At 45.3% G+C, this 26252-nt stretch overlaps 1 protein-coding gene across 1 annotated transcript in view; it reads left to right on the top strand.

Annotated features, from left to right (window-relative positions):
• LOC118691564 (contactin-4) overlaps positions 1-26252 on the top strand; it is a 274696-nt gene that overhangs the window by 234573 nt on the left and 13871 nt on the right. The window contains 3 exon segments of the mRNA XM_036390793.2: positions 5838-5965; positions 24648-24823; positions 25906-26023. Of these exon segments, the coding sequence (XP_036246686.1) occupies positions 5838-5965; positions 24648-24823; positions 25906-26023 (422 nt within the window).

Below are 26252 nucleotides of genomic sequence, written 5' to 3' on the forward strand. Positions count from 1 at the left end.
AGCTGACATTCATTTAAATGCTTGCTCTAAGACATCTTTTCTCCCTGTAATAGAAAAAGGATCGGACATCCTAAGCATTGTTTCGTGGGGGAAAAAAATATTTAAAATATTCACTTGGCTAAGCATGAAATATTTCAGCTGCGTGTGTTTAATCAGGAGTGAAAGCAAGGGTAGTTATGCTTGTATTTCATAAATTAAAATGCTAAAATGATTAGATAAGAAAACAAAATACCTTACTCCATTGCAGCAGTGCTAATGAAACCATTTGAGAGGGGGGAAACAAAAAAAGAAAGAAAAAAGTCACTTTGTAATTCTGAGCACTTTTGCTGTGGAGGAGCACAGAGCTGTGATCTGCAGTGCTGGGGCTGTGCTGGGTCCCTCGGGAAGGGGAGGCACACCCGGGCTGCCACATGCTCTGCATTTGTACTCCATTCATATTCCATTCATATTCCATTCATATTCCATTCATATTCCATTCATATTCCATTCATATTCCATTCATAGCCACATGTTTCCACCTGCTGAACAGAAAAATAGAGGGCAAGCTGTGAGGAATTCATTGAGGGATCCCTGCCGAGCCACCTGGCTGAGCAGTGCTGTGGGACTGGGAATCATTCCTGCTGGGAAATCAGGTGGGATGGGGAATCCTTCCTGGGGACTGGGAATCATTCCTGCTGGGAAATCAGGTGGGATTGGGAATCATTCCTGCTGGGAAGGCCAAGTGGGATTGGGAATCATTCCTGCTGGGAAGGTGGGGTGGGATTGGGAATCATTCCTGCTGGGAAGGTCAGGAGGGATTGGGAATCATTCCTGCTGGGAAATCAGGTGGGATTGGGAATCATTCCTGCTGGGAAGGTGGGGTGGGATTGGGAATCATTCCTGCTGGGAAGGTCAGGAGGGATTGGGAATCATTCCTGCTGGGAAATCAGGTGGGATAGGGAATCATTCCTGCTGGGAAGGTCGGGGCCTGGCCCTGCTCCTCACGCTGCCAGGGCTTACCCCTGCAAGGTCAGGTGAGCTCCAGCCACCCTGGCTCTGCAAGGTGGAAACATGTGGATATGAATGGAATTCATGTCCTCCAGGACCTGTTTGCTCCTGGAGCCACACGGGTTTTCTCAATCAAACTCCAGAGCGACCTGTTCTGGTGGATGCTCTAAGCCTGGGGTTTTAAGGGACTATTCTGTCAAAGCAGGAGGCCAAGCTGAGCAGCAGGCACCTTTTGGGAGATGCAGGTGATGCAGCCAAGCCCCCAGAGGTGAGATTTCCATGGAGCTGCTTACTGACACTCAGGTTTGTGATGAGCTCTGGGACTTGGGCAGATTTCCTGATTTCCTCTTTCCTTTCTAGTCCAAGTAAGGGCTTGATCTCATTTTCACAAAGTTGGTGATAGAACTCTTCCTGAGCTCAACAGGACACTTTCTATCTCCAAATGCACGTGTTACTGCCTGAGGAATATTTATCTGCTCCTGGGAGTGCTGCAGTGGGCTCCATGAACCCACCTGCCCTGCTCCATCCTGCAGGTAACACACCTGCTGCTGGGGATATCCACACCTGCCAGGGGATCATGAGCTGGGAGCAGCACCAACAGCTCAGAGCCCGGGGATTCTGCCCTGCTCTTCCCCCTGACGCTGCTCCAGCTCTGCCTCATTGTCAGCACCACATCCATGAGATCATTCCAGTAACCCCCGCTGCATGGCAAGCATTATTTAAAGGGTGATAAAGAGCTGCAAGGATGCCATGAGCTCTCCCATCCATCTCCAGCTGCTCCTGGACACTCGGGGCTGTGCTGAGCCAGCTGTGATCCCTCTGGGATGGGTGTCCCAGCCAGCCCTGCCCTCTGGCACTGGTAGGGAATCTGCTGAAATGCAAAATACAAAGCCATAGTTAAACTAAATCACACTTTGAGGAACATTGAGTATTTGAGTACATCTGACTCATCAGGTATGCACTAAATGTTTTAAGCTTTCCTACTGGCAGATGTCTACTTTTTCTAAGCGTTTTTTCTAAATTTAAAATTTATTTTTGTTGCCTGTTTGTCTGTACAGTGTTTCCATTGTTGCAGCATAGTGGTTTGATGACTGTGACATAATAGTTCATCAAAGAACACAGTGTAGATATTTGTAAATAAAAAGAAAACAAACAAAACAAACAAAAAATTATTTTACAGACTAAATGCAGTTGATTCTGCAATGAGAAGCAGACTGTGGGATTAATAAAGTGACATGGTAAAATATGATAGAATTATCATTTTTCAGAAATATTTGAATTGTCCCTTGTGCCTGTCCTTGTCACAGGAGCTGCTCTGGGAGCCCTGGCCCTGCCAGCTCCTTTGGGGTGCTGTGAAGTGTTCAGGGATTTCTTCCATTTGCTGCTGCAGTGGCTGGCCAAGGCTGGGGAGGGATTTTGTTTGCAGCATTTCCAAAGGTGCTTTGTCCCCAGAAGAGTTTGGATCCAAACACTGACACTCAGGCAGCTCTTGGTGCAGTAGAACCCAATGCTTCAGTTTAGGAAACAAGCAATGCTTTTATCTCCTAATTCCAGACGTGTCTTTGCTCTCTACGGACCTGAAATCTCCAGCTGACAGCACAGACCCCCAGATTCTCTCTTACAAATGCTGTGTCTAAAATAGATTACTTTTCTTCCTGCAAGGATGCTAAACTATCTTAAATTGTCTTTTTTTCTTTTTCTTCCTAACGGATATTTTTTCTCTTCTTTGATTTTGCTCTGATTAGCAGTGATGTTAGCAGCAGAACAGTTCATTAACCTGTGCCAGGAGAGATTTATATATTTATTTATTGATACCACTGCTGTTAATAGAGAACCCAGAACATTTAATAGCAAGTCAGTAGCTCCTTTGTTGAGTTTGCAGTGGTTTAAAGAGGTGCACACTCAGCAGCCAGCACTTTGTTTGATGTGTGTGTTTTTGGGAAGTGTGGTTTGTTTTTATGCCTTCCCAGGCATCTGGTTAGAAAACATTTTGAGGGTGCATTTCAGAGGAGAGAGCCCACTGAGCAGTGCTTCAGTCACTTTGAACTTTGTGTCTTGGAAGAACTTTTTCACCCAAACTGCTGGAAGTTGTGGCTGAAGGGTTTGTTTGCTTTCCAGCCAATTAGCAGTTTGAGAACTCAGTGGCCTGAAATGAGCCTCTCATCTCGTTTAATGCAGATAGGTCTGCAAAGAAAATTTGGGAATTAGCAATATCAGTGAGAGGCCTTCCTCCCCTCTCAACTAACTGTAACAAATTTCCAAGTGTTCAAATAATTATTTGTTAACTTTTAGCACATTGGATTCAGATTAGAGGACAAAACATTCGCTGTAGAAAAGCAGCTTCAGCAAAAAGAGCCACATAACCATAAGGCCTCCTAATCAATGAGTCACAGAGAGGTTTTAATGGTCTGATTTATTTGGAAAAAAATCAGTTAACTTGTACAGTTATCAGTCACTTTTAATGCTGCTCGTTTTCAGGAGTTTGGAGGGAGGTGCTGAGAGACCAGAGGAGAATTAAACATCCCTGGGGCTCTCTGGGGCAGGGATTTGGAGAGCCCAGGGCAGGTCCCTCCTGAGCTCTTTGCAAACCTGCCTGGGGTTAAAGGATGTCCGTGGGCTCAGGGTAAAGCCTGGGAGCGCAGTCTCGGCTTAGGAAGGGAAGGAAATAAAGGCAGCACACCCTGAGATGTGCCAAGGCTGGATTGTCTGGCCTGATCCAAAGGGGTCCCCAGGGCTTTCCAGTCCTCATCACCTGAAAACCAGCCTGACACTGGCAATAAAGACAAGGGAGAAGGAAAGCAATAGCAGGAGAAAGACAGAGACAGAAAAGGCATTAGAATTTGAAATTAAATCCGGCCTCATCAACAGACACAATTAAAATGATCCATGGAAGAGATAAGCCAGTAAATAGCTTGCAGCCATATGGCTGAAAATAAAGCGTAAATAACTAAAAATAAAACCTCAACTGTACAGAAATAATCTAAAACTCCACTTTTTCTGGCTTTCCTGGGGTGGCAGAAGTGTGGAGGGAGGGAAGGAGGGCAGAGCCTGGTGGGGCAGTGCTGGAGCACAATGCTGAGCTTGGCCTGGTTTGCACTGATTGGAATTTTAATGCTTGCCAAGGGCACCTTGAGCTTTCAGGAAGGTCCCGTTGTTCCTGAAGACCTGGAATTGATGAGAGCAGGAAACCATTCCCGGGGAGCTGCTGAGGTCCTTTCCTCCTGATTTCTCAGTCCACTTGTGCAGAGCTCTGCTGGCATTAAGGATGCAGGAAGGGTTCTTTGTTTTAGTGAAATTGGGAAATAATAGTGCAGGACAAGGCAGGAATTAACACAAGATTTTCCATGCAGCTCTGCAAGTGGGTGAAGCTGAGAAAGCAGATTGTGCTGCAGGATGCGGTTCTGAGGAGGCAAAAATGGTGTGAAAAGAAGTGATTTTAGTGTGGGAGAAAGGGTTTTCTGGAGTCTCCTTAGGTGATGCCTCCACAGGGCACAAGTCATTCACGTTCCAATGGGATTTGCTGGGCAAAATCAGGTTTTCTGTGTTCACTGACTTAGAGCAGAAAAAATAAAAAACCGTAACAGGAAGCAAAGCTCATTGAGAGAACAGGGGGAGCCTGGAGTGCTCCTGTGAAATAGAACAAGGAGGATGGGGAATAGGGGGTGGGGAATCACCCAGGAATTAACATTCCATGCCCACCTGCCTGCTGCCCTCCAGAGACTGCAGAACCCCCCCTGCTCAGGGGGGGACGTGCAGGTGAGCAGAGCATGGGGGTGAAACAGGACATTGGAACCTGCTGCAGACAAAGCCCTGAGTGACACACACAGGCACAGAGGTGGGGAGGGAGGTGGTGAAAAGCCATTATCCTGCTGGGAAACCTCAGAAATGGGGACACTGCTCCAACACATCTCCCTGCACCGCGAGGCAGCGAGCGCCGAGGCTCCCACGGAGCCAGGGCTGGGCTGGGGCTGCCATGGAGGGAGAGAGAGAGGGCTGAGCATCACAGCACAGACTGAGGAAAAAACCTCCTCCAGCTGCTGATGTGGGAGAGAAAGCTGCCCTGGAGTGAGGACACGGAGAACTCATGTAAAGGATGCAGTCAGGATTTATGGAGCGCGTCCGTGGAGTCGTGCATCATCTCCCAGGGCAGGGCTGGCTGCTGCTGCACCACCATCATCAGTGCGCACTCAGAAGGAACAAACTGTTATTGGTGGACTTCATTTTTAATATTAATTTTTATTTTTTATTTTTAATTTTTACTTTAAAATTTTTATTTTTAATTTTTATTTTTAATTTTTTTTTATATTTTTATTTTATTTTTTTATTTTTTAATTTTTATTTTTAATTTTTTTATTTTCTATTTTTAATTTTTATTTTTATTTTTAACTTTCAATTTTTATTTTTAGATTTAATTTTTATATTTTTACTTTTTATTTTTAATTTTTTAATTTTTTTTATTTTTAATTTTTTTATTTTTAATTTTAAATTTTAAATTTTAATTTTTATTTGCAAAGAACATTTGCTTATTTTGGTTTTTTTTTTCCTCACTGCTACTATTATACTATTATTCTCCCCGTATTATTGCCCTACAACCTGATTATAAAGGGAATTCCAGTGAGGCAATTAATAAATAAAACAAAAATCAGCAGCTTGGAAAGAAATACTCAGGGACTGTCCTTGCTGCAGAACCTGGAGCCTGAGTGGTGCCTTTTGTTTGAGACCCACTGAGATACAAAGATCCTCACTTGCATTTTATACCTTTTAAACCAACCTTAGCCAAAAGAAGCTTTGGTTTTGTGGAGGCTTTAAAAAAAAAGGGAACTAAAGCTGCTGTGCTGCTGTCCTTGCAGAATCACTGTCCTGGACGATGGGAGCCTGCGCATCGTCAACGTCACCAAGGCGGACGCGGGGAGCTACACCTGCATAGCCACCAACCACTTTGGGACAGCCAGCAGCACGGGCAGCCTGGTGGTGAAAGGTGACTAAAACCCTTCCTGTTGGGGCTGGCTGGGGCACAGGCTCCTGTTTGTTTTCATTATTCCTCCTCCAGGGCTGAATTTCAGCGTTTCAGGAATGCCGGGTTTTTATTCGTGTTCTGTCAAATGTTGTTTGCAAAAGTAGGAGCTGTGATTTGACCAAGATATTTAAAGGAATAATCTGACAAAGTTATTTAAAGGAATAATTTGATAAGCAATGAGAGGAGCTGACAAATGTGTTGAATTAATTTTTGCCATGCCTGATGAGTAGTCCAGTGTCTGATTAATTATTATAGGCCATGGACATAAAGATTATTACCCTTACCCTCTATCTCCTTCTTCTTTGGGGAAAAGTCTGTATTGGAGAGCAAATCAAGAAACATTGATTACAAAGTGATAAATCAATCAAAAAGCTCTAATGCTGTCAGTTTTAATTCTCCCACACATTTGCAGTGATGGATCATAGTCAGAGGCTGTCCTTGTCAGCTGTGTCTGTGGTACACAGATAATACTTTAAATGTTTCAATGTGGGTTTTAATCCATGGTTTTTTATAGCTGGAACATATCAACATATCCAGAGGTCCCTTCTAACCCCAACCAGTCTGAGATTTTCTGAACCTGCAAAGGGAAGCATTTGGACCCCAACAATTCTTCAAGTTTGGGGTTGTGTTGAGTCCTTTGTGAGGCATTTGCCCACGTTGGTCCCTGAAAACAAGAACAGAGAGGACCAGAGTTAGGTTTCTCTAGGAGCTGATTCTCTTTTTTCCTAATCTGGGTTGTCCTAAGAGGCACCTGCGGCAAACAGCCAGGAAAGGGCTGCTCAGGGAACAACAACATAAAAGACTTTATCCATCATCAAAATTATGGAAGGGACCTTAAAACCCATCCTGTCCCACCCCCTGCCATGGCAGGGACACCTTCCACTGCCCCAGGGTGCTCCAAGCCCCAGTGTCCAACCTGTCCTTGAACACCTCCAGGGACCCAGGGCCATTCCCTGGGCATCCTGTGATCAGCCTCTGCCAGTCCCAGAGCAAAACTGGGGAGCAAAATGGTAAATCCAGCCCCAGTCCCCCTCCCCAGGGGTGGCAGCAGGGTGGGATTCCAGCCCCAGTCCCTTCCCCAGGGTGGGGTTCCAGCCCCAAATCCCCTCCCCAGTTCCCTAGGGACAGCAGCAGGGTGGGGTTCCAGCCCCAGTCCCTTCCCCAGGGTGGGATTCCAGCCCCAAATCCCCTCCCCAGTTCCCTAGGGACAGCAGCAGGGTGGGGTTCCAGCTGCCCAGCTCCAGCTTGCCCACAGCTGGGGCTGTCCTGGTTTCCCACCTGCTGCAAGACCCCAGGGGGAAAATCAGGAGCTGCAGTTCAGGGATTGCTTCTCCCACCATAAAAAAGCCAATTGCTGGAGGCAGCAGTGACCAGGTTCTGTTATTCCATGGTTTTGTAGCTTCTCCTCCCTCCCTCCCTCCCAGTGCTCAAGGAATATCCTGCAGCTCCCAGGACAACCTCAGCATTGCTGTACCTGATCTCTGCCTTTCTGGGCTCCACAAATCACTTTTCTTCCCACAGAGGTGATAAAGGATTAGTGAGGGCTTTTTCCCCCTCGGTGCTCTGTTTTGACTCCATTCCATTTGCATTAATGGCAGTGACACATGTGCACGAAGCACAGAATAAACTCTCCAGCCTGAGATGTGGGTATTAACAGCAAACTGAGAAATGCAATTTCGAAATCTGGCCCATAAAAAGTATAAAAGAGCAGAAACTATTCTGAACTCCAAATGAACTGTGTAAAATATTGTATTATCAAGTGAAATGCTTGAGTCTCTCTGCCCTAAGTAAAACACGTGTGAGTTTGGACAGAAATATGAGTGAATTCCTTATTTTAACTCAGTTTTGTGGTGTACAAAAAGACTAATTTAACAGCTGGTGTGGTTCTTGACCTTAAGGTATGCTTGCATTCTTTTCTAACTCCTCTTATGTCATTGAGTAAAAAACTGTGAAGGCCAAGACATTTTTTCTAACCTTCCTGTGTTCCTCCATTAATATTGCAGGCTATCCTTTTTTTTTTTTTTTTTAATTTCCTTTCTCAGGGAGAGATGCCTACAGTGTCAGAGACAGTGTAGGCAAGGATGGGAGTGGGAGAGGAATATGTTACACCAGAAGCAAGGAGCTTAAAATAACTCCCTGGCAAACAACCAGAGAGGGATGAATAAATATTCATTTTATGCATGAGTAGACAGTTTAAAAAATATCAAATCCTGACAGGTGCCCATAGGGCTGGGCATTAACATTCTGTTGTCAGGCTGGGTGAACCCCAGTGGTTTTCTAGACCAGTGTTCTTGTGCTTTGGGTTTGTTCTCTTGGCTGGTGCTAAATGAGAACCTCTTGGCCTCCAAGACCTGAAATCTTAGAAAGTTGCTTGTACAGTTTGACCTTTAAATTAAACAGCAGGATTGAGTTTGTAAGGCTGGAGAAGCAGCTCCTTCCCAGGCAGTGTTCAGAGCGCTGTAAAACATGGTGTGTGTTTCCATGTATTATAGAAATATTAATTTTCCATCTTGTTCCCTCAATTTTTTCCTGTACTTGAGGCTAAATGTTCCATTCTTGCAACACACAGAAAGATGAGAGGCTGCCTGAGTACCAGGGGGATTAAATGACAAGCAGAGCAAACAGGCAGAGGCTGCACAATAGGAGTTCATTTGTGTTTTATGCAGGGAGATCAGCAGGCCGGGAGAGGAGCAGGGAGCTGCTGCAATAAAGGCTGGGGATGTGGGGAGCAGCAGGAGAGGCTGCAGCAGGGCTGGGTGGGAGCCCCATCCCAACCCAGCTGGGTTCATAAAAATCAGGGGAGCAGCTGAGCCCCGTGTGCTCCTCTCATGGGATGAGAAGGTCCCTGGCATGCAGGAGGTGCTCCCAGCAGACTCAATAAATGGCTTTTACTTCAGCAAAAATAAAAAGAACTTCTTGCTTTGGGGACTGGAGGTGAGTAGCTCCTGGTCCCAGTGCTGGCACCCCTTCCCAAACATCTGCTTTTTGTGGGCTCAGCTGGAAATCCATCTAAAGACATAGATTTTTATATATATCAATATAAATAAATATAAATATATAAATATATAAATACATCGTTTTATATGTAAATATAAATAAATATATAAATATAAATATGTAAATACATAGTTTTATAGATAAATATAAATATATATGTAAATATAAATATATATCTAAATACATAGATATATAAATATAAATATATATCTAAATACATAGATCTATATAAATAAATATTATATATGTAAATATAAATATCTATCTAAAGACATAGCTATATATAAATATATATATATAAAGACATAGATTTAAATACATTTCAATTGAAACTGATCTCTGACTGCTTGGTGGGGTTGGTGCCTGCCTGCTCCCCTTGGGGAGTGCAGCAATTCCAGTCCCGTTGGTGCATCCCTGACAGGGGCAGTTTCCAGTGGCTTTATTTGCCTCTTTAATTATGATGCACCTTTAACATTTTCCTGCTGCTGCGAGCTCCTCTCATTTGGGCTGTCACGGGAGGGCTCAAGGCAGTAAAAGCAGAGAACTTTTGCTGGCTGGAATCTGTAGCACTTCAGCAGGAAAAGAACACAAAGATAATGTCAGGAGGTTATTTTTTCCTCACGCTTGAATAGACTGATGGTCTTGATTTTGTCCAGCACAGTGATTCAAATTATTTCATATAAAACAGCACATTTTTCATTCCCAGCCTCTTCCTCTGTGTGAGTGTTCAAGTGCTGCATTGCAGTTAAAATTGATTAAATACTGTAAATTCTGGGCCCATTATCGAGTAACTTTTCAGAGACTTCAGATGTTGCTGCCTTTAAACCTGGAGTTCTTGCTGTGTTTGTTGCAGTCCTTTAGGACACAGCATTTGCCTTCTGCAGAAAGTGGCAGAGGGATGTGATGGTCCCCTCTGGCCACCCGTGGCTGTCTCTGTTCCATCATCATTTGATCAGAATTGAAAATCCATTGTTTGGAATTGGTGTCGTGCTTGCCTCGTGTCTGTGGGGTTTAGGTTTAGGTTTTGGGGGTTTTTAATCAGTGAATTCCAGTAACTGTGAATTTTACCAGCTGTTCTCAGCCCTGTTGAGTTTGAAGTGACTTTGGAGTAACTGGGATAGCAATTCCTTGGAGTGAGGCTTTAACTTTTTCCCCAGGAGGAAGAATGAAGCACACATTAAGATGCTGAGGGGCTTTTGTAACATGAACCAAGGGAAAATTACAGCAGCCACTGAAATCTATTGACCTGTTTCAGCACTCCACATTCCCAGGAGCCCTCTCCAGAGCTCCCTGATTTTTCCCCTTTTCTCCCATGGAAGAGCTGTCCCAGGAAGCTGCTGCAGGCTTTTTTTTATTTTCCATCCCACCCATCCATGTTTTAGTGCTTTGCTCCTTTTGCAGCACGAGCGGCCCCTCTGTCACTGAGCTCTGCCTTCTTCCTGCAGTGTTTAAGGTCATGCAAATTCTTTATTTTTCTCTCCTTATTGTTCAACATAATCCTAAATTCACAGTTGGTTATGCCTCAGGCCTTAAAAAGGGACCTGGTTAAGTGATACCTGCTGTTGAAAGCTCAAAATATAATTTAAAAAAGAGAGGAAGAGTTTGAAGGAATAATCCCAGACAATTGTCCATATTTTCTGGGCTTTCTATAATTTTTCTGGATAGCACATGAGGTTTGTGTTCAGCTGGTGTCAAAACCAAGATAAAGACTCAACTCTGAAACCATCAAAAGAAGTTTTCTTATTCTTAAATTTTGTTTTAGCATTTGCTGAACACAATTTTTATACATAGTTCAGCCATGAATGAATATTTCTTATCAGGTCTAAGACATTTTTTTTTTTAAATTTCATGGAGGAAAAGTCAATTTAGAGCATGAACTTTTACTCCAGAATCTCTAAATCAGGGATTTGCAGGCAAAAAAAGCTCAGGCAGTGCCATGGAGTTTGCAGGCTCTGATTTATTCATGAGAACATGTTATGTATTCTCATGTTTAAGAAATAAAACTTATTCCTAAGTTAGGAGGAACCTTTCTTGACTTCTGAGTCACAACCAGCAGCGAAGGTTTGATTTCCACAGCTGACAAGGAAAGCCACAATCTTTGGCCGTGAAATTGCAAAGGAAAATACTCCTCTCTAATTGGGCTATTTCCACTGACACCAATTATTTCCAGGACACAATTAAGGCTCTTTTGCTGGGTTTAAGTAAAATGATGACCCAGAGCACTGCGTGGAAGGCAGGATTATAAATGAGAGAGCTGTGCCTGCCCCTCCCTCCCTCAACCCTGGCAGCCCCAGTGCTTGAGCTGCACTTTGCTGCATCTCCTTCACTTCTTCTTCTTGAATTCTTCTTCCCTGGCTGGGAAATCCTGCAGCAGAGGCTGGGGCTGGAATCTGAGCTGCTGGAATCCTGCCGCCACCTCGGGGTGCTGGCAGCCTGCAAGGAGCTCTGCTCCATCTGGCACTTGGAACTCAAGGTTTGAGCAAGGATTTCAGACTTTCAGGCAACTTCCCTGCTCATCCCAGCTGCCAGGCAGCCCAGGTTGCTGTGTGTGGTGCTGACCCACATCACCTGTGCAGGTGTGAGGGGCTCAGGTTGAGTGTCAGCACTGGCAGGTGAAGTCTGATTTCCCAGGCTTGTTACACCTAGGACAGGAAAAGTCTGATTTCCCAGGCTTGTTACACCTAGGACAGGTAAATTCTGATTTCCCAAGCTTGTTACACCTAGGACAGGTAAATTCTGATTTCCCAAGCTTGTTACACCTAGGACAGGTAAAGTCTGATTTCCCAAGCTTGTTACACCTAGGACAGGTAAAGTCTGATTTCCCAGGCTTGTTACACCTAGGACAGGTAAAGTCTGATCTCCCTCCCAGCCCCGTTCAGGTGAGGACCTGAGGTCATCAGAGCGATCAGGGCAGCCCCAGAGCACCCCAAGAAAGATGAAATTGTTGTGAATCCTGTCAGCATCCCTGTTTTTCTGACAGCTAACTGGAGAAAAAAGGCTTTGATTATCCTGAAGTGACAGAAGTGGCACAATGAGAAGCAGATGCCTCCTGTGCCCTTGAGCTTTCCCCAAAGCCTCCCCTCCCTGGGCTGCTCAGAGGCAAGTTTGGCTTCCGATTTCCTGAATGTGAACTTGTCAAACACAACTGATCCTGCTCTGGGACAGGGACAGGACCCAGGGAGTGGCTGGAGCTGGGCCAGGAGGGTTTAGGTTGGATTTTAGGGAAAGGTTCTTCCTTCAGAGGGTGCTGGGCACTGCCCAGGCTCCCCAGGGAATGGGCACAGCCCCAGAGCTCCAGGAAGGTTTGGAAAACCCTCCCAGGGATGCCCAGGGTGGGATTTGGGGTGTCTGTGCAGGTCAGGGGCTGCCCTGGGTGATCCCTCTGGGTCCCTTCAGCTCAGGGTGTCCCAGGGTTCTGTGATTCCACACCTGCCATGATCTGTGAGCAGGGAAGGGTCAGTGACACCCTGAGGATGATGATGATGCTGCTGAGGGTCAGAGTGAGCAGCCATGGCCCCTTTGGGGACATTTCCTATCACAGGTTTGTGGCCAAACATTGAACTGTGAATGAACAGCACAGTGAGAGCTCTCAGGTTCTTCCTGGGGAAAGAAAAAATCCCAGTCAGCTGCTGAGGACAAAACCAGTGAATGGCAGAGAGAGAGATGGAAATGAAATCCAATCCAGTAATAAAATCAAACACCAGTGGGCTGCTCTTAGGGCTGCTGAATGAAGTCAGTTCAGAGTTTCTTTTCCTCTTGTAAGCACTTACTGCTCATAACAAATAAAACTTGTAAACATAGCACAAGTGTTAAGCTTCATTAAATTTGCAGCAGACAATTAATTTTTTTTTTTCCAGGCAATTCAGAGGTTCTTCTGTAGTACTGATTTAGTTTAATTGAACATATTACCACGAGCAGACAATAAGAAATATATTGAAGATATCCATCTGGCTCCCAGTGCAAACCTCGTGCTCGTTTGCTGGGGCTGTCACAGCCCTTACTAATTGCCTCATTTTGGCTCCTTCACAATCAGTGTGATTTAGCCATTAACATGATAAAAGTCATCTTGGTGAAGAGCTTGATATTAAAAAGCATAGATCTCCTGCCTTGCTCTGGTGCCACTTTTGGACTAATCTCCAGCCTTATGGGAGTGATGTTTTTCAAAGCAGAAATTCACATGGATCAATTCCCACAGAGCAGCTGCTGCAGGTACCGTGTGCCTGGGATGGAGGGGCTGCAGCTCTTGGAAATGTTGCACCTCTGGGTCTGGGGAATGCCACAGATTCTCCCCTCTCACCACCTCCTCCTTTCTCCCTCCAAGCCCCAGCCGACCTTCAGGCACATCAAGGCTCTTAAAACTGATAATTGCTCAGGTAAATAATGGAATCAACACTACAGCAAGTGCTGATGCTTATAGACACACCTGATTCAGCACATAAAGTGGGAAAAAATATATCTTTAGAAAAGTTCAACCATTATGTCTGAATAACTTGTAGAGGGACAAAAAAACAGCATTTTTGTTCTGTATTTTTACCTTAAACCCACCATGTATTGCAGGGTCAGCATTATTGCAACATCTCCCACTACAGCAAAAGAAAAAGGTAAGAACAATGCCTTTAAAAGCTCAGCACTTTTGTTTCAGGAATTTTTCTGAGCTCTCCCAAAAAAGCAGGAGGTTCAGGAGTTCTCCATGGTCAGTACAAGACTGGGTTGTTTGGCTCATCACTGAAGAGCAGATCCACACATCAGCTGGCAGAGGAGATGACCTGTGGGTTAAACACAGACTCTTAATGAGACAAAAGCAGGTTAATTAACAGTTTTCATCAACTCACTACAATTTATTTTAACACGCTGCATTTCAGAAAGGTTAAAATATTTGTCAGTTTTTGAATACAAATGAAAGCCCAGAGTGGCTAAAACAAAGCCACAGATCACATCTAAATCTGAGTAAATGCAGTGTGTGTGAGTGAGCTTATGGGTGTGATTGGACATAAATCATAATTAACAAATTATTCTGCAGTGAGGCCCTGGCACAGGGTGCCCAGAGAAGCTGTGGATGCTCCATCCCTGGAACTCGATTGATTTTTGCCAGAATTTACATTTTACTTTTTCTTTTTTTGCCAGAATTTACAGTATTTAATCAATTTTAACTGCAATGCAGCGCCTCAACATCCACACAGAGGAATAGGCTGGGAATGAAAAATGTGCTATATTATCTGAAATAATGTGAATCCCTGTGCTGGACAAAATCAAGACCAAGCCCAGGTTGTTCAGGGCTGGGAGTGAAGTGGGATAGTGGAAGGAGATTCCTTCCAACTCTGGATATTCTCTTTATGCCCAGCCCTGGTATTTGAGAGATCAGGGGCCACAGCTCAGTTCCTGCAGCTTTGTGTGCCTCTGCAGGGGACCCACCAGGAATTTCAGGTCTGTCTCATTGAGCTTTTACCTCTGTGGAGCTCCTCTGGCAGGCAGAAAATGGAACATGACAGTTGCACTGAACATTTTAAGCTGTGCTTAGTGCTCTCCTCCTTGCTGAAGGGGATCCTGCCTCCTGAGCCTGTGCTAAGGGATGGATTTGGTTTTTGTGCCAGAGGAGGGCACAGAGAGCTTGTCCTTCTCTCCAGGCATGCAGTGGGATGAATTTCCAGGCAGGAGTTCCATGGGAATTCCACAAAGCGTGGGTGAATCAGGGTGACACTCAAAGGGGAAGCAGTGAAACAGAAAGCTGAGGTTGTTGTAGCTGCAGTGGCAGTGGGGAGGGTGTCCCCAGAGCCACCTCTCCCCAGCTGTCAGGAATTCACTGTGATGGGATGGGGGAGATGATGATCTAAACGTGACTGGAGAGCTCTGCTTCAGGTGGGGATGAAGGAAGCAGCATGGGAGAATAAAGCAAATGAACTTTATATCCCCGAAATCACTGACTCACAGCAGACTGGCCCGAGGGTGATGTTTTTAACATCAAAGAGACAGAGGAAGTGTTTGGAGAGCACATTTGCTGTGGGAGGAGGAGGAGGAGGAGGTGAGAGAGTGTTGCAGGCAGGAATCTGGGGCAGTGTTTGGGGAAATCCCAGCCCTGCTGGGCATTTTCTCAGGAGCGCTTTTGGGAGCAGCTCAGCAGAGCCAAACACGCGAGGATTTGAGCTGATGGGAGTTGCTCTCGCTGAGCCTGGATTGCCAACAGCTTACCCAGAGTTATTGTCAGCAGAAAAGCTGATAGAGCCAGGTGGCACCCAGACAGATCAGGGGGTGTCTGCAGCGCTGCTGAATGACAGGGAGGAGGTGCTTCAATATCAGCGATTCCTGCCACCTGATTTTCCTTTTTTCTTTTAGTGCAAGATAATGAGCAATCCCATCAGAGATCGCATGGAGACAGGAGTCTCTTGTCCTAATCCCAAAATACCAATGTTTCTGACTCAGAAGCAGGTGGACTCTGAAATTCGTGGAATTTCATCACTGAAGTGACCTGCCATGGCTTGGGTTGGTTGTCTCTGTCAGTCACACACACACTTGGAATATGAATTTTGCTTTCATTTGAAGTTTTTAAGTGGGCCACGAAGAACCAATCCAATTTGTAGGGTTTAGCACTGTGTTTTCTTCCAGGTTCGTTGTGAATAGATATGTGTGAATACAGAGTTTATTTAGGAAATCAGCAGCATCTTAGCAGTGAAAATTTCAGTTCCCATCCTAGGGGCACAGCAAAAAGTCTCTGTAAAAATCCATTAGTCTGTGAGCTAAACTGAGCAGTTGACAATGAAATCATCCCCTGCAGGAGAGAGCTGTGGTGGTGTTTGCAGGGGTCCCAGGATGGGGGAAGAGATGAGAATCCTGACTCCCTGTTTCAGAAGGCTGATTTGTTATTTTATGATATATATTATATTAAAAGAAAATGATATATTAAAACTGTACTAAAAAAATAGAAGAAAGGATTTCATCAGAAGGCTTGAAAGGAATAGGAAAGGAAAAGAATGATGATAAAATCTTGTGACTGACCAGAGAGTCTGAGCCAGCTGGACTGTGATTGGCCATTAATTAGAAACAACCACATGAGCCCAATCCCAGATGCCCCTGTTGCATCCCACAGCAGCAGATAACCATTGGTTACATTTCATTTCTGAGGCCTCTCAGCTTCTCAGGAGCAAAGATCCTAAGGAAAGGATTTTCCATAGAATGTGTCTGTGACAGAGAGCCACGAGTGGAAGAGTCTGGGAGAAAACCCCAGACCGTGGCTGAGCCCAGCACTGGAACCAGGCTGAGAGCAGAGGTGGAGCTGCTGCTCCTCCACTTCCCCGTGTGTGTCTTTGCAGGCTGGCTCCTGGTCCCGGCCTTGGAATTATTTACATAAGAAAAACTCCTGGCTAATTTGAGGCAAAATGCCACAGAGCAGCAGAAATGTCAGGGACACTTTTTAATGATGCTCTGTGGGGGAGATTTATTCAGCAGAGGAGGTGCTGAGGATTTGGAGCCACTTCTAATGAGGAATGGTCTTGGGGGTTGTTATTTTCATCTCACCTGTGATCCTGCCTCCCCCTGCCCCTGCCATCAGCAGCAGGCAGCAAAGCAGGAGCGCAGCCCCCACAAAGGGAGGGTTGTCTTCTCTCTGTGCCACTAATTAGAATGATTCACTTCCTTAGGAGGGAGCACAGGGCATCCTGAGCCAATCTCATCTTCACCAGGAAACAAACGAGACCTGCTTGGCCCAGGGAATTCTGTCTCAGTGTTTGTTTGGTTGGTTCTGCTCTCCCTGCCATGGGGTTCGTTCTCTAATAGGTGTTTGGGTGTCAGGCTCGCTCACGGCTGCTGTGAGCAAGGAAAAGTTCATCTTAAATAAAAATATCTGCTGTGCACTGTGGTACAGGGAGACAAAACAGTTCCTAATGAAGGCCTGATCCATTTTATAGGCTGGGCAAATAAGGCAGCAGAGACTTTTAATGACTTGCTCAAGGTCAGACAGAAAGTGAGGAGGAAAACTCATTTTATTCCCAATTACTCCAAGTCTGTGCCCACACTGGAGCAACCTTCCTCTTCATTTGGCACTCTTCCTCCTCTTTTGCTTATCTAATCCTCTTTTTGATGGAATTGTTGAGCTCAATTGCTCCCATCTGGCTGTGGCTCCAGGTCCCAGTGTTCAGGCTGGTGTTTGAACTGTGCTGTGCCGGCCCCCATGGGAGCAGGGGCACATTCCCTGTGGGATCACAGCTAAAATCACCCCCTGCTTCTGCTTTCTGTGCCTGGCCCAGCTCCTTGGAACATCCTGAGCTTTGCAGCTGTTGTGCTGTGTTTGACTGTACCTTGTAGGTACTTTTGATAATGTGTATTTGCCAGGAGTTAAAAGGGAATAGTAAAAAGAAAAAGAGTAGAAAAATAGCAAAACTTGCCCTGTTTTCAGGTGCTCCCCTCCAGCTCCCTTTCCACAATGGCAGGTGGGAAGATGAATGTCCTGGACACCAAGCCTGGCTTATCCCAAGGCAGGGATGACATAGCCAAGCCTTGATCTGGGTGACATTAAGGATGGTTAAGCTGGAGATCATTCACTGGGGAGCTGGAAAGTCCAGCCAGGGATTTTCTGGCTGCTCCCTAAGTTTGACATCTCAAGAGGCATCTGCTCCTTATGACTCTCAATTTGGGATTTATTCTGGCACAGCAGCTAATTCCAAACATCTTGGTGCTGGGGAGGAGGGTGGGTAAGAGGCACGGAATTCATGTGGAATGGAATGCAAGGACTGTGGCAGCCACTCTGTGATTCTGCACTTTGAGTGCCTGCAGGTTGTATTTTTGCTGCTCTGCTGCCTCCTGAAATTTTTGATTTATGATCATCACTATTAAAACCCCGTAAAAACACCATAAAAGAGCCAACTCCAGAGGGTGAGCTGTTCCAAGGGGCAAAATGTTGTTGGGCACCGTGTCCATGGGCTCCAGGGAATTCCACCTGCACAATTCCCCTGGTTTGTGGTACAAGGAGAGCAGTGCCTGATCCCCGAGTGACTTGCAATTTATCTCAGATTAGCTGTGATTTCTGCTGTATCTGATTAACCTTCTCTGTGAGCTGCTCATCATTTCTGCAATGACAGTAGATTATTCCACACTTGAAAAGACAGATATCAGCTCGTCCCAATCAATGGCCCACAAAAGGTGACACCTTGAATTCCCCAGGTTATCCACAAGGATTGTCACCAGCACCTGGGTCATTTGTCACACACAGAGCTCTCACTGGAGGCAGCTCTGGAGTGGAGTGGGTTTTATTTTAGTCTGCAGAGCTGCAGGAGGATGTTTGAGGTTCCTGGTGTAATCAGGCTCTGTTGCATCCTGCTGCAAAGAGCAAGAACAAATTTGCCTGAGTGACAGATTTGATTGTCATCTCCAGAGCCCATTACATGTGATTTGCTTTGTGACAATTGTATGGAGAGAGCTTGATTTGATCAGATTGCATTGCACTGGGTAGAATGGAGGTTAAAGTGGAGTGCTGGGGCCTCTCCTCGCTCCCTGCACTCTCACTGGAGTGGATGTATTTTCAGATGTTTTGTCTTTGAATTTGCTCTAATGGCACATTCCTCCCCAGCATCTCCCCCTGTTCAGTTCTACTCTCAATGTGTTTTCAGATTTAAACAACCTTCATTTATTATCCAGCCACCCAGAAATGCAGGTGGGGTGTGCAGAATGCAATCCCCTGACTGGCTGCCCATCCCTTCTGGGCACTGGGGGCACCCAATCCTGCCAGGGAGCCTCTGCCATCAGCCTTGGAGAGTTTTCCACCTGTGGGAAGCTCCTCAGTGGAGCTGAGGAGGAAACTGCTGCTCTTGGAAGGGACAGATCACAGGCAGCCACAGCCAACGTCTCCTCTTACGACAACTTTCCCTCCTCACAGGAAACTCCTGACCAAGGGGCTCAGGCTCCCAGCTAAAATCTAAAATAATCCCATGTCCCCACACTGCTGGGGGGAGATTTCAGCCAAACAAGGTAAGGATCCTCCTCCAGCAGAGCAATCTGAGCATGTCCTCAAGGCCCAGCTCAGCCCAGCGTGCTGCTGAACTGAGGGTGTGCCCTCCCAGGAAAGGTCAGATGTTCCATCCCTGCCTTCCCTAATCCCTGCTGAACACAGGGCCATGGCTCACTGCAGACATCAGCGCTGCCTGATGCCATGGAAAGCTCTAATCACTAATCACAAATGTTTCTAAAATCGGAGCTAAGTGACTTTAGTCCCAGGCCTAAAGTCCCTTTTCAAACCTGATAGTGTCTGCTTTTAATAGGATTATATTTTATAGGCTGAACTGCCATAGTACACACCAGAGGGTGGAAATGCTGCAGAATCTTCTGTTAAGAATGTGTGTAATAGCTGATTGCAGGGAAAAAAGGGATAAATTGGCATAAAAGCCAAGTGCCTGTTCCTGAAAGCATCTGTGTGACTCATCACAGCTCACAGGTGGGATATTCTAAAGGCCAGATACTGTAAATACTTAACCTTTTCCCCATTTCTTTTTCATCTCAATTTTGGCCATGCCCCATGAAGTACTCAGTCCATTCAGCTGTAATTTGCTCTGCTAATTCCTCTGTGTTCAGTCATTCACTGGGTTTTAATCTCTTTAATTCAGAGGTGTATTTCCCTCTCTCCTGCACGCTTTTCCTCTCTCTGATGACAGAGCACTCAAAGCTCCCAGAAGTTTCACCAGTCAGGTCTCAGAGGCTTTTGGCTTTATGGTCCTGGATAAGTATTTCAATCACAAACAGAAAGAAAAAAAAAATAGAGCAAATTTGAGTATTTTCATGTATTGGACTTTGATTCTTTGGTTGCTCATAGAAACCACATCCCCCAGGATTGATTTTTATTATCTCCAGACATGATTTGCCTTGGAATCAATACAATAATGTAAAATGTCATTGCAAATAGAGGACATTGATCTGAGATGCATTTATTAACTCCTGCTGATAAAAGCCAAAATGGAATTGGTGAACGTGCTGGTATTCAAAAAAAAAAAAAAAAAAAAAGGAAAATGAGTCCCAAATGCTTGAGTTAGAGTTCATCTACAAGAAAAACACATCTTAAAATCTTGTACAGGAAATGCAGGAAATGGTTTGTGCAGATAAGGAGAAATATATCTGGATCTTTAACACTGTAACACTAATCTGAGAGAATTAGGTAATTAGCTGGTTAATCAAACTGGAAACTGCTGCTTACCTGCCCAGGTCCTCACAAGGAATATCAGCAGTCAGGAGTATTTCCAACAGACCTTCCCTGCTCAGGCAAAAGAGGAAATGGGAGAGGGGCAGGTGCTGCAGACCTCAGAGCAGGCTGAAGTTTGGAATATGATCAGTTTAATGAGCTTGGAGCCTTTTACAACCTTAATTATGCCATGATTCTGTAGGATCTTGTACAACATTCCCATTCACTTCTCAGCAGCATGGAATGAAGGCAGGGCTGGAAGAAGAAAGGAAGGAGTAAGTCTTTGGAAAATTTCCTTTAGAAGTAGGACAGTCTGAGAGAACTGCTGATTTGGGGGCTGTGGAAGGGAGTTTTGACTTCTTCAGGGTTTTTATTCTGGATAAATTTGTCAATACCCAAGTATTCCCTTCTGTTCCTTCTCCTTCGACCTCCTCCTGTGTGCTGGGATAGATGTCTCAATAAGCATTTAGGTATTAGCTGCAGCCAGCCTTGGAAATGCTGACATTATCCCTTCTCTGTTTAATCTGCCTCTGAATGCTCAATTGCACCAATTTAACAACAGGAGCTGCATCTCCTGAGCATGTTCCAGTTCAGCCTTTTATTGGAGTCTGACACTCTGTGCTCCTCCAGCAGCCAGGCTGGCACTGCAGGTCCCACTGTCTGCTCAGCACTCGTTGGGAATCCTTACCTGAAACTGGATATCCTTACATCCTTACCTGAAACTGGATATCCTTACCTGAAACTGGATATCCTCACCTGCACTTGGATATCCTCACCTGAAACTGGATATCCTTACCTGATACTGGATATCCTCACCTGCACTTGGATATCCTCACCTGAAACTGGATATCCTTACCTGATACTGGATATCCTTACCTGATACTGGATATCCTCACCTGCATCTGGATATCCTCACCTGCACTTGGATATCCTCACCTGCAACTGTTTCTAATGAAGGTCTGATCTATTTTATTTTATAAGCTGGGCAAATAAGGCAGCAGAGACTTTTAATGACTTGCTCAAGGTCAGACAGAAAGTGAGGAGGAAAACTCATTTTATTCCCAATTACTCCAAGTCTGTGCCCACACTGGAGCAACCTTCCTCTTCATTTGGCACTCTTCCTCCTCTTTTGCTTATCTAATCCTCACTTGCAACTGGATATCCTCACCTGCCATTGGATATCCTGACCTGTAATTGGATATACTCATCTGCAACTGGATATCCTCACCTGCACTCAGGTATCCTCACCAGTTATTGGATATCCTCACCTGCCACTGGATATCCTCACCTGCAGGGCTGGGCTGGATCCATCCCCTGGAGTGGCTCACCCAGCCCTGGGGCTGAGCCAAACTGGGAATGGGATTCTGAGTCCACCTGGTCTGGGAAAACCCCTCTGGTCAGTGGGAATTCTGCTGTGACAGAATTCTGGCACACAGTCGGTGACACCGTGCCTGGCCTCATTCCAAAGCTGCTCTGACCTATTTTTTTAAGGGAAAAAAAGCATTATCTGTGAGTGTCAGCCCCTGCTGAGGTTTGTGTCACTCGTGTGCTGCCACTGCAGCCCGTGTCACGTCCTGCAGATCTGCAGATGGATGTGACACAAGCAGAGCTGCCTTCCCTAAACAAATCCTCCCTCCCCATGGACACCCCATCCATTGGGGTGGTTCCCTCACAGATTGGCTCACTGTGACCCCCAGGCCTTACCCTTGGTCCTGCAGCCTATGGGGATGCAGCTGGAAATGCATCCCAAAATGCATCCCAGCATCCCAAAAGCATCAGGAGATGCACTCGTGGCTGATGATGGGCAGCTGATAAAGGAGAGAAGGGAAGCAATCACAGCCTTCCCACAGATGGGAAGTGATGCTCGGGTCCCTTTTTTCTAAAGAAGAAATTAAACTTGGTTAAAGTCTCTTGTAGGATAAACCAAATCCATGAATGATGGATTCAGACCCCGAGTTCTGGCACTGCGCGGGGGGAGCCGAGGGAGGTGAGGCAGGAAAATCGGGATTTCAGGTGGGACTGAAGGAGGTGACAGGAGCTGGGGTGACCTTGGTGCCCCCCAGCAGGGAGGGCTGGGCACCCAGAGCCGCTGCTGTGGCCAGCAGGGTTTGCTCCAGCCCCCAGGAACTGCTCCGAGCCGCTGGAAAAACCATGGAAAACTGGGAAGTGCCGCCTCCGTCCCACAGAGAGCATCCTCGAGAGTGCTGGTGTGGAAGGCAGGCAGGGAAGGAGCTCTGCTGCTGCCGAGCCTTCAGTGACACCTACAGCCTGTCCCTGCCAGTGTCACATCCAGCTGCGCTCCTGCCAGCCCAGGGATGCTCCAGGCCGGGCTCAGGATGGATGGCAGCAGGAATTGCCCATGGAAAGGTTCCTCCAGAAGCTGCCCGGAGGGATTTAACTGATGTGTGCATGTGGCACCTGGGGACAGGGGAGAGTAGTGAGGAATGGCTGGACTTGGTGACCTTAAAAGATCTTTTGTAACCTGAATGATTCCAGGATTCCCTGAAACCTGCAGGCGTTTTTGGAAGCACCAGGCAGCCACAGCTTCTACAGGAGCTGTGCTGAGCTGCCTTGGCCTCCAGCAAACACCCATTTCTGGATATAATTTATATAACTCTTAGAATTCTATTATATTTTAATATTTCTGTTTCTATTCTATACTCTCTATTACTGGTTTATATAAAGCTATATAATATTCTAACTATATGAACCTATAATATTCTAACTATATTCTAGAATATAAAAATTCCATAAAGAACATTTAATTATATTTAATTAATATTTATATCTAATATATTCTACAAATGTAAGTGTATAGAATTCTGGAATACAAATTACCAGAATTCTATATTCTAGTATCTATTCTATATTCTAAAATTCATTACAATTATATCTTCTATATATTATATATTATATATAGATATAGAAATTATATAGAAATTATATATCTATATATTTCTAGCCTTGATATTCTTCATTCCTTTCATGTTTATAAACACCTGAGTTTAATGTATTAATTCACTGATTAATTAAGTGCCATAACAGTTGTTCTAAGAGCTCCTCTGCTTGGTCAGAAGTGAACACAAAATACAGACAAATTAAACTTGGCCAAGATAACACAGCCAAGTCCCTGAGGACTTGATCTGAAATCTCTCTAGACAGCAACAAAATCTTTCTCACCGCCTCCTGCAGACTTTTGATAAGGCTGAAAATCCAGGAACAGCTTTGCATCCCCTGGATTTCCGTGAGCAGTTCTGCCCAGTCCATATCTGTGCTGCTGTATCTTTATTATTTTAGCAGAGAATTAAGCAGTTGGGCAATAGGCTCAGGAAGAAGTTGTTGAGATTTTGGTGTCATGTACCAGAGATTGAATAATGCTGGTATTATTTTAGCATGGCAGCTGTGCAGAGTAGTTTTTTGGAATAAGCAAAAGTATCTATCTCTGTATGATTTTCAGACTTTTGGTCTCATTGTTAAGCAATATGTTTTTCTCCTTTTCATTTCCTCTGAGGCCCTGTAGAAAAAATTGCTGCATTTTATGTCAACAGAAATGGAAGAGAAATGTTAACTTTAGGAGCAGAGGGAATTCACGGGCACAGATGAGGAGCAGGAGTCTGCATAATGTGTCATGGCTCATCTCTCTGTGCCACCACCCCTCACACTGGGGTGAAAAATGGACAATTAAAGCAGTGCTGGAGGAGCTGTGGAGCTGCAGCTGTGAGAAGGGGATTAGTCCTGAACCAGGGTGGAGCTGCTGCCTGTGTTTGACACAGACCCTGCCAGCTCTGGGGCTCCCCTTTGGAAATGTCCTGGTTTGGACCCCCCCTTCTGCTGCAGACCCTGAAATGCCCCTGTCTGACACCACATCAGAGTGTGGGTTCCATGCTGTGGGAGGCTCTGGTGGTGTCAGATTTACCTTTATTCTTTGTGGGGGCCCAAGGAAAGGCTGTGAGATGTGGAGCCACCCCTCAGAGCGTGGCCAGTTGTCAGGAAATGTAATAACAATAATCTCAGCCTGATCTTTGCCTTCCCAGGTATGGCCAGATTAACAGCTCCAGGTTTTAATACAACCTTTTGATTCCAGTTTTGGTGATTTTACATTTAATTTAGGAATGACAGAACAGCTTTTTGACAACCATGGTGAGCAATGTAAGTGTGAAACAACTCTTTGAAGTGAGAAGATTCAAGTAAGAGAATCTCTGATAAAAAGTTTTAATCGAGCCTTTCAGATCTGCTGCACTCTTTTCCAGCCTTTTCTCTTCTCCTTCTTCATCAGGATGGTGGCTGGAAGGGGACTCTGGAGGATTTATTAAGTGTTTTAATCCAACAACTAGAGAAAGGATAAACCCAAAGATGGAATAATTCACTTGTTGATTTAAGGACCTTCCTCAGGGATCACTGCTTAGGATCTCTCTCAGCCCTACAATGTCTCTGCTCCTCAGGAGAACAAGAATAATCCTTTTTTCCCCCCCCTTTCTTTGTTGTTTGTAGATCCAACCCGGGTCATGGTGTCCCCTTTCAGCATGGATGTCACAGTTGGAGAAAGCATTGTCCTGCCCTGCCAGGTGTCCCACGACCACTCCCTGGACATTGTGTTCACCTGGTCGTTCAATGGGCACCTGATAGACTTTGAGAAAGATGGGGACCACTTTGAAAGGGTTGGAGGGGTAAGTATCAAATCTGACAAGGTGGGTCATGCAGAAAAGGTTGCTAACAGAAGGAATTGGATGAAGGCAGCAAGAAAAAGGAGGGAAGAAATGGAAAATTTTCAGCAGAGGTAGAAAACTGGGAAGGGTTTTGCATGTTGCTCTGAGGGAGGTTTCAGAGAGCAACAGGTCTCAGGCATGGTGACAGCTCGTGTTTGCATTTGTCAGGAGTGAAATGTAATGCTGAAAGGAAATGGAGATACAATTTCCAAGCCTTGCTCTTATCCCTTAAAAAGAAAAATCATTAAAAGATGAACTCACAGACTGATGCACAGGGCTCACAGCAGCAGCCATGGCTTTTTGGGGTGACTGCTCCTGTTGTGGCCCACAGAGCTGAAATTATAAACTTTATTAATATTCCTCAGTCCAAAGGCCACAACCACGAGGCTTCCCTGAGATTTCCAATGTATCAAATGTTTTGTGTCTGGAGAGAAACTGAGAGAGGTTCTCAGCATCCACTACATCCAGAAACCTAATTAGTTGTATTCAACAGTTAATCAGACGTGCACTCGGCGTTTGGAAAACAAATTACTGCTGGTGTGTGCTGCAAGATTTCCTCAGAGAGTGCTGCTCTTGTGATTTTTAGCACAAAAGTCCTGGGCAATCAAAATGCTGGCTGGGACACACAGCCATAAAACTACTGCTGCTATCTCCAAATTTGGAAATTTGGGCTGGGCTTCCCTTGCAGGAGAGGTGGAGACACAACCTGGGCCTCTGGATGGCACAGAGGGTAAAAATTGGATATCCAGAGAGAAGAAGGAGCAATCAGAGTGAACCTGTCCTCCACTGTCATGTTGTTTTAATGGGGAAAGTGCTTAAGAGCCCCCAGCCCTGCTCCTTGGAGGAGCCAGAATTTTAGGGATGCTCCCTCTCCTACCCTCCAGGCAGACTCCCATCCTTTCAACAGACCATGGCTCGTACTGCTGATGTTTTCATCAGCCAGCATCAAGCAAACCCATTAGTCACCGTGTCCTTCATGTGATAGTGATGTTTAGGGCTCGTTAAAAAGTAATTGTAACCACTTTTCCCTACTTTATCAGCAGGATTCAGCTGGTGATTTGATGATCAGGAGCATCCAGCTGAAGCACGCGGGGAAATACGTCTGCATGGTGCAAACAAGTGTGGACAAGCTCTCAGCTGCTGCAGACCTGATTGTAAGAGGTATTTGAATTTTGCTACTGTTGTTGGTGGTGTTGTAGGATTTAGGTAGAATAATAGTTAGTTTGTCACAGGATGAAAAATAGATTTTTGAGACTTTTAGAATGGGGGCTCGGGGTCCCAAGATGGAGGAATTTGGGTGTGCCCTGTCCTTCTTCTTTCTTCCTAGCCTCCATGTTCTGGGTGATGGTGGCACTTTTAGATTGGTTTAGAGTAGAAGCTCCCTGTCTAA

This window comes from Molothrus ater, chromosome 11, assembly GCF_012460135.2.
Source record: "Molothrus ater isolate BHLD 08-10-18 breed brown headed cowbird chromosome 11, BPBGC_Mater_1.1, whole genome shotgun sequence".
NCBI lineage: Eukaryota > Metazoa > Chordata > Aves > Passeriformes > Icteridae > Molothrus > Molothrus ater.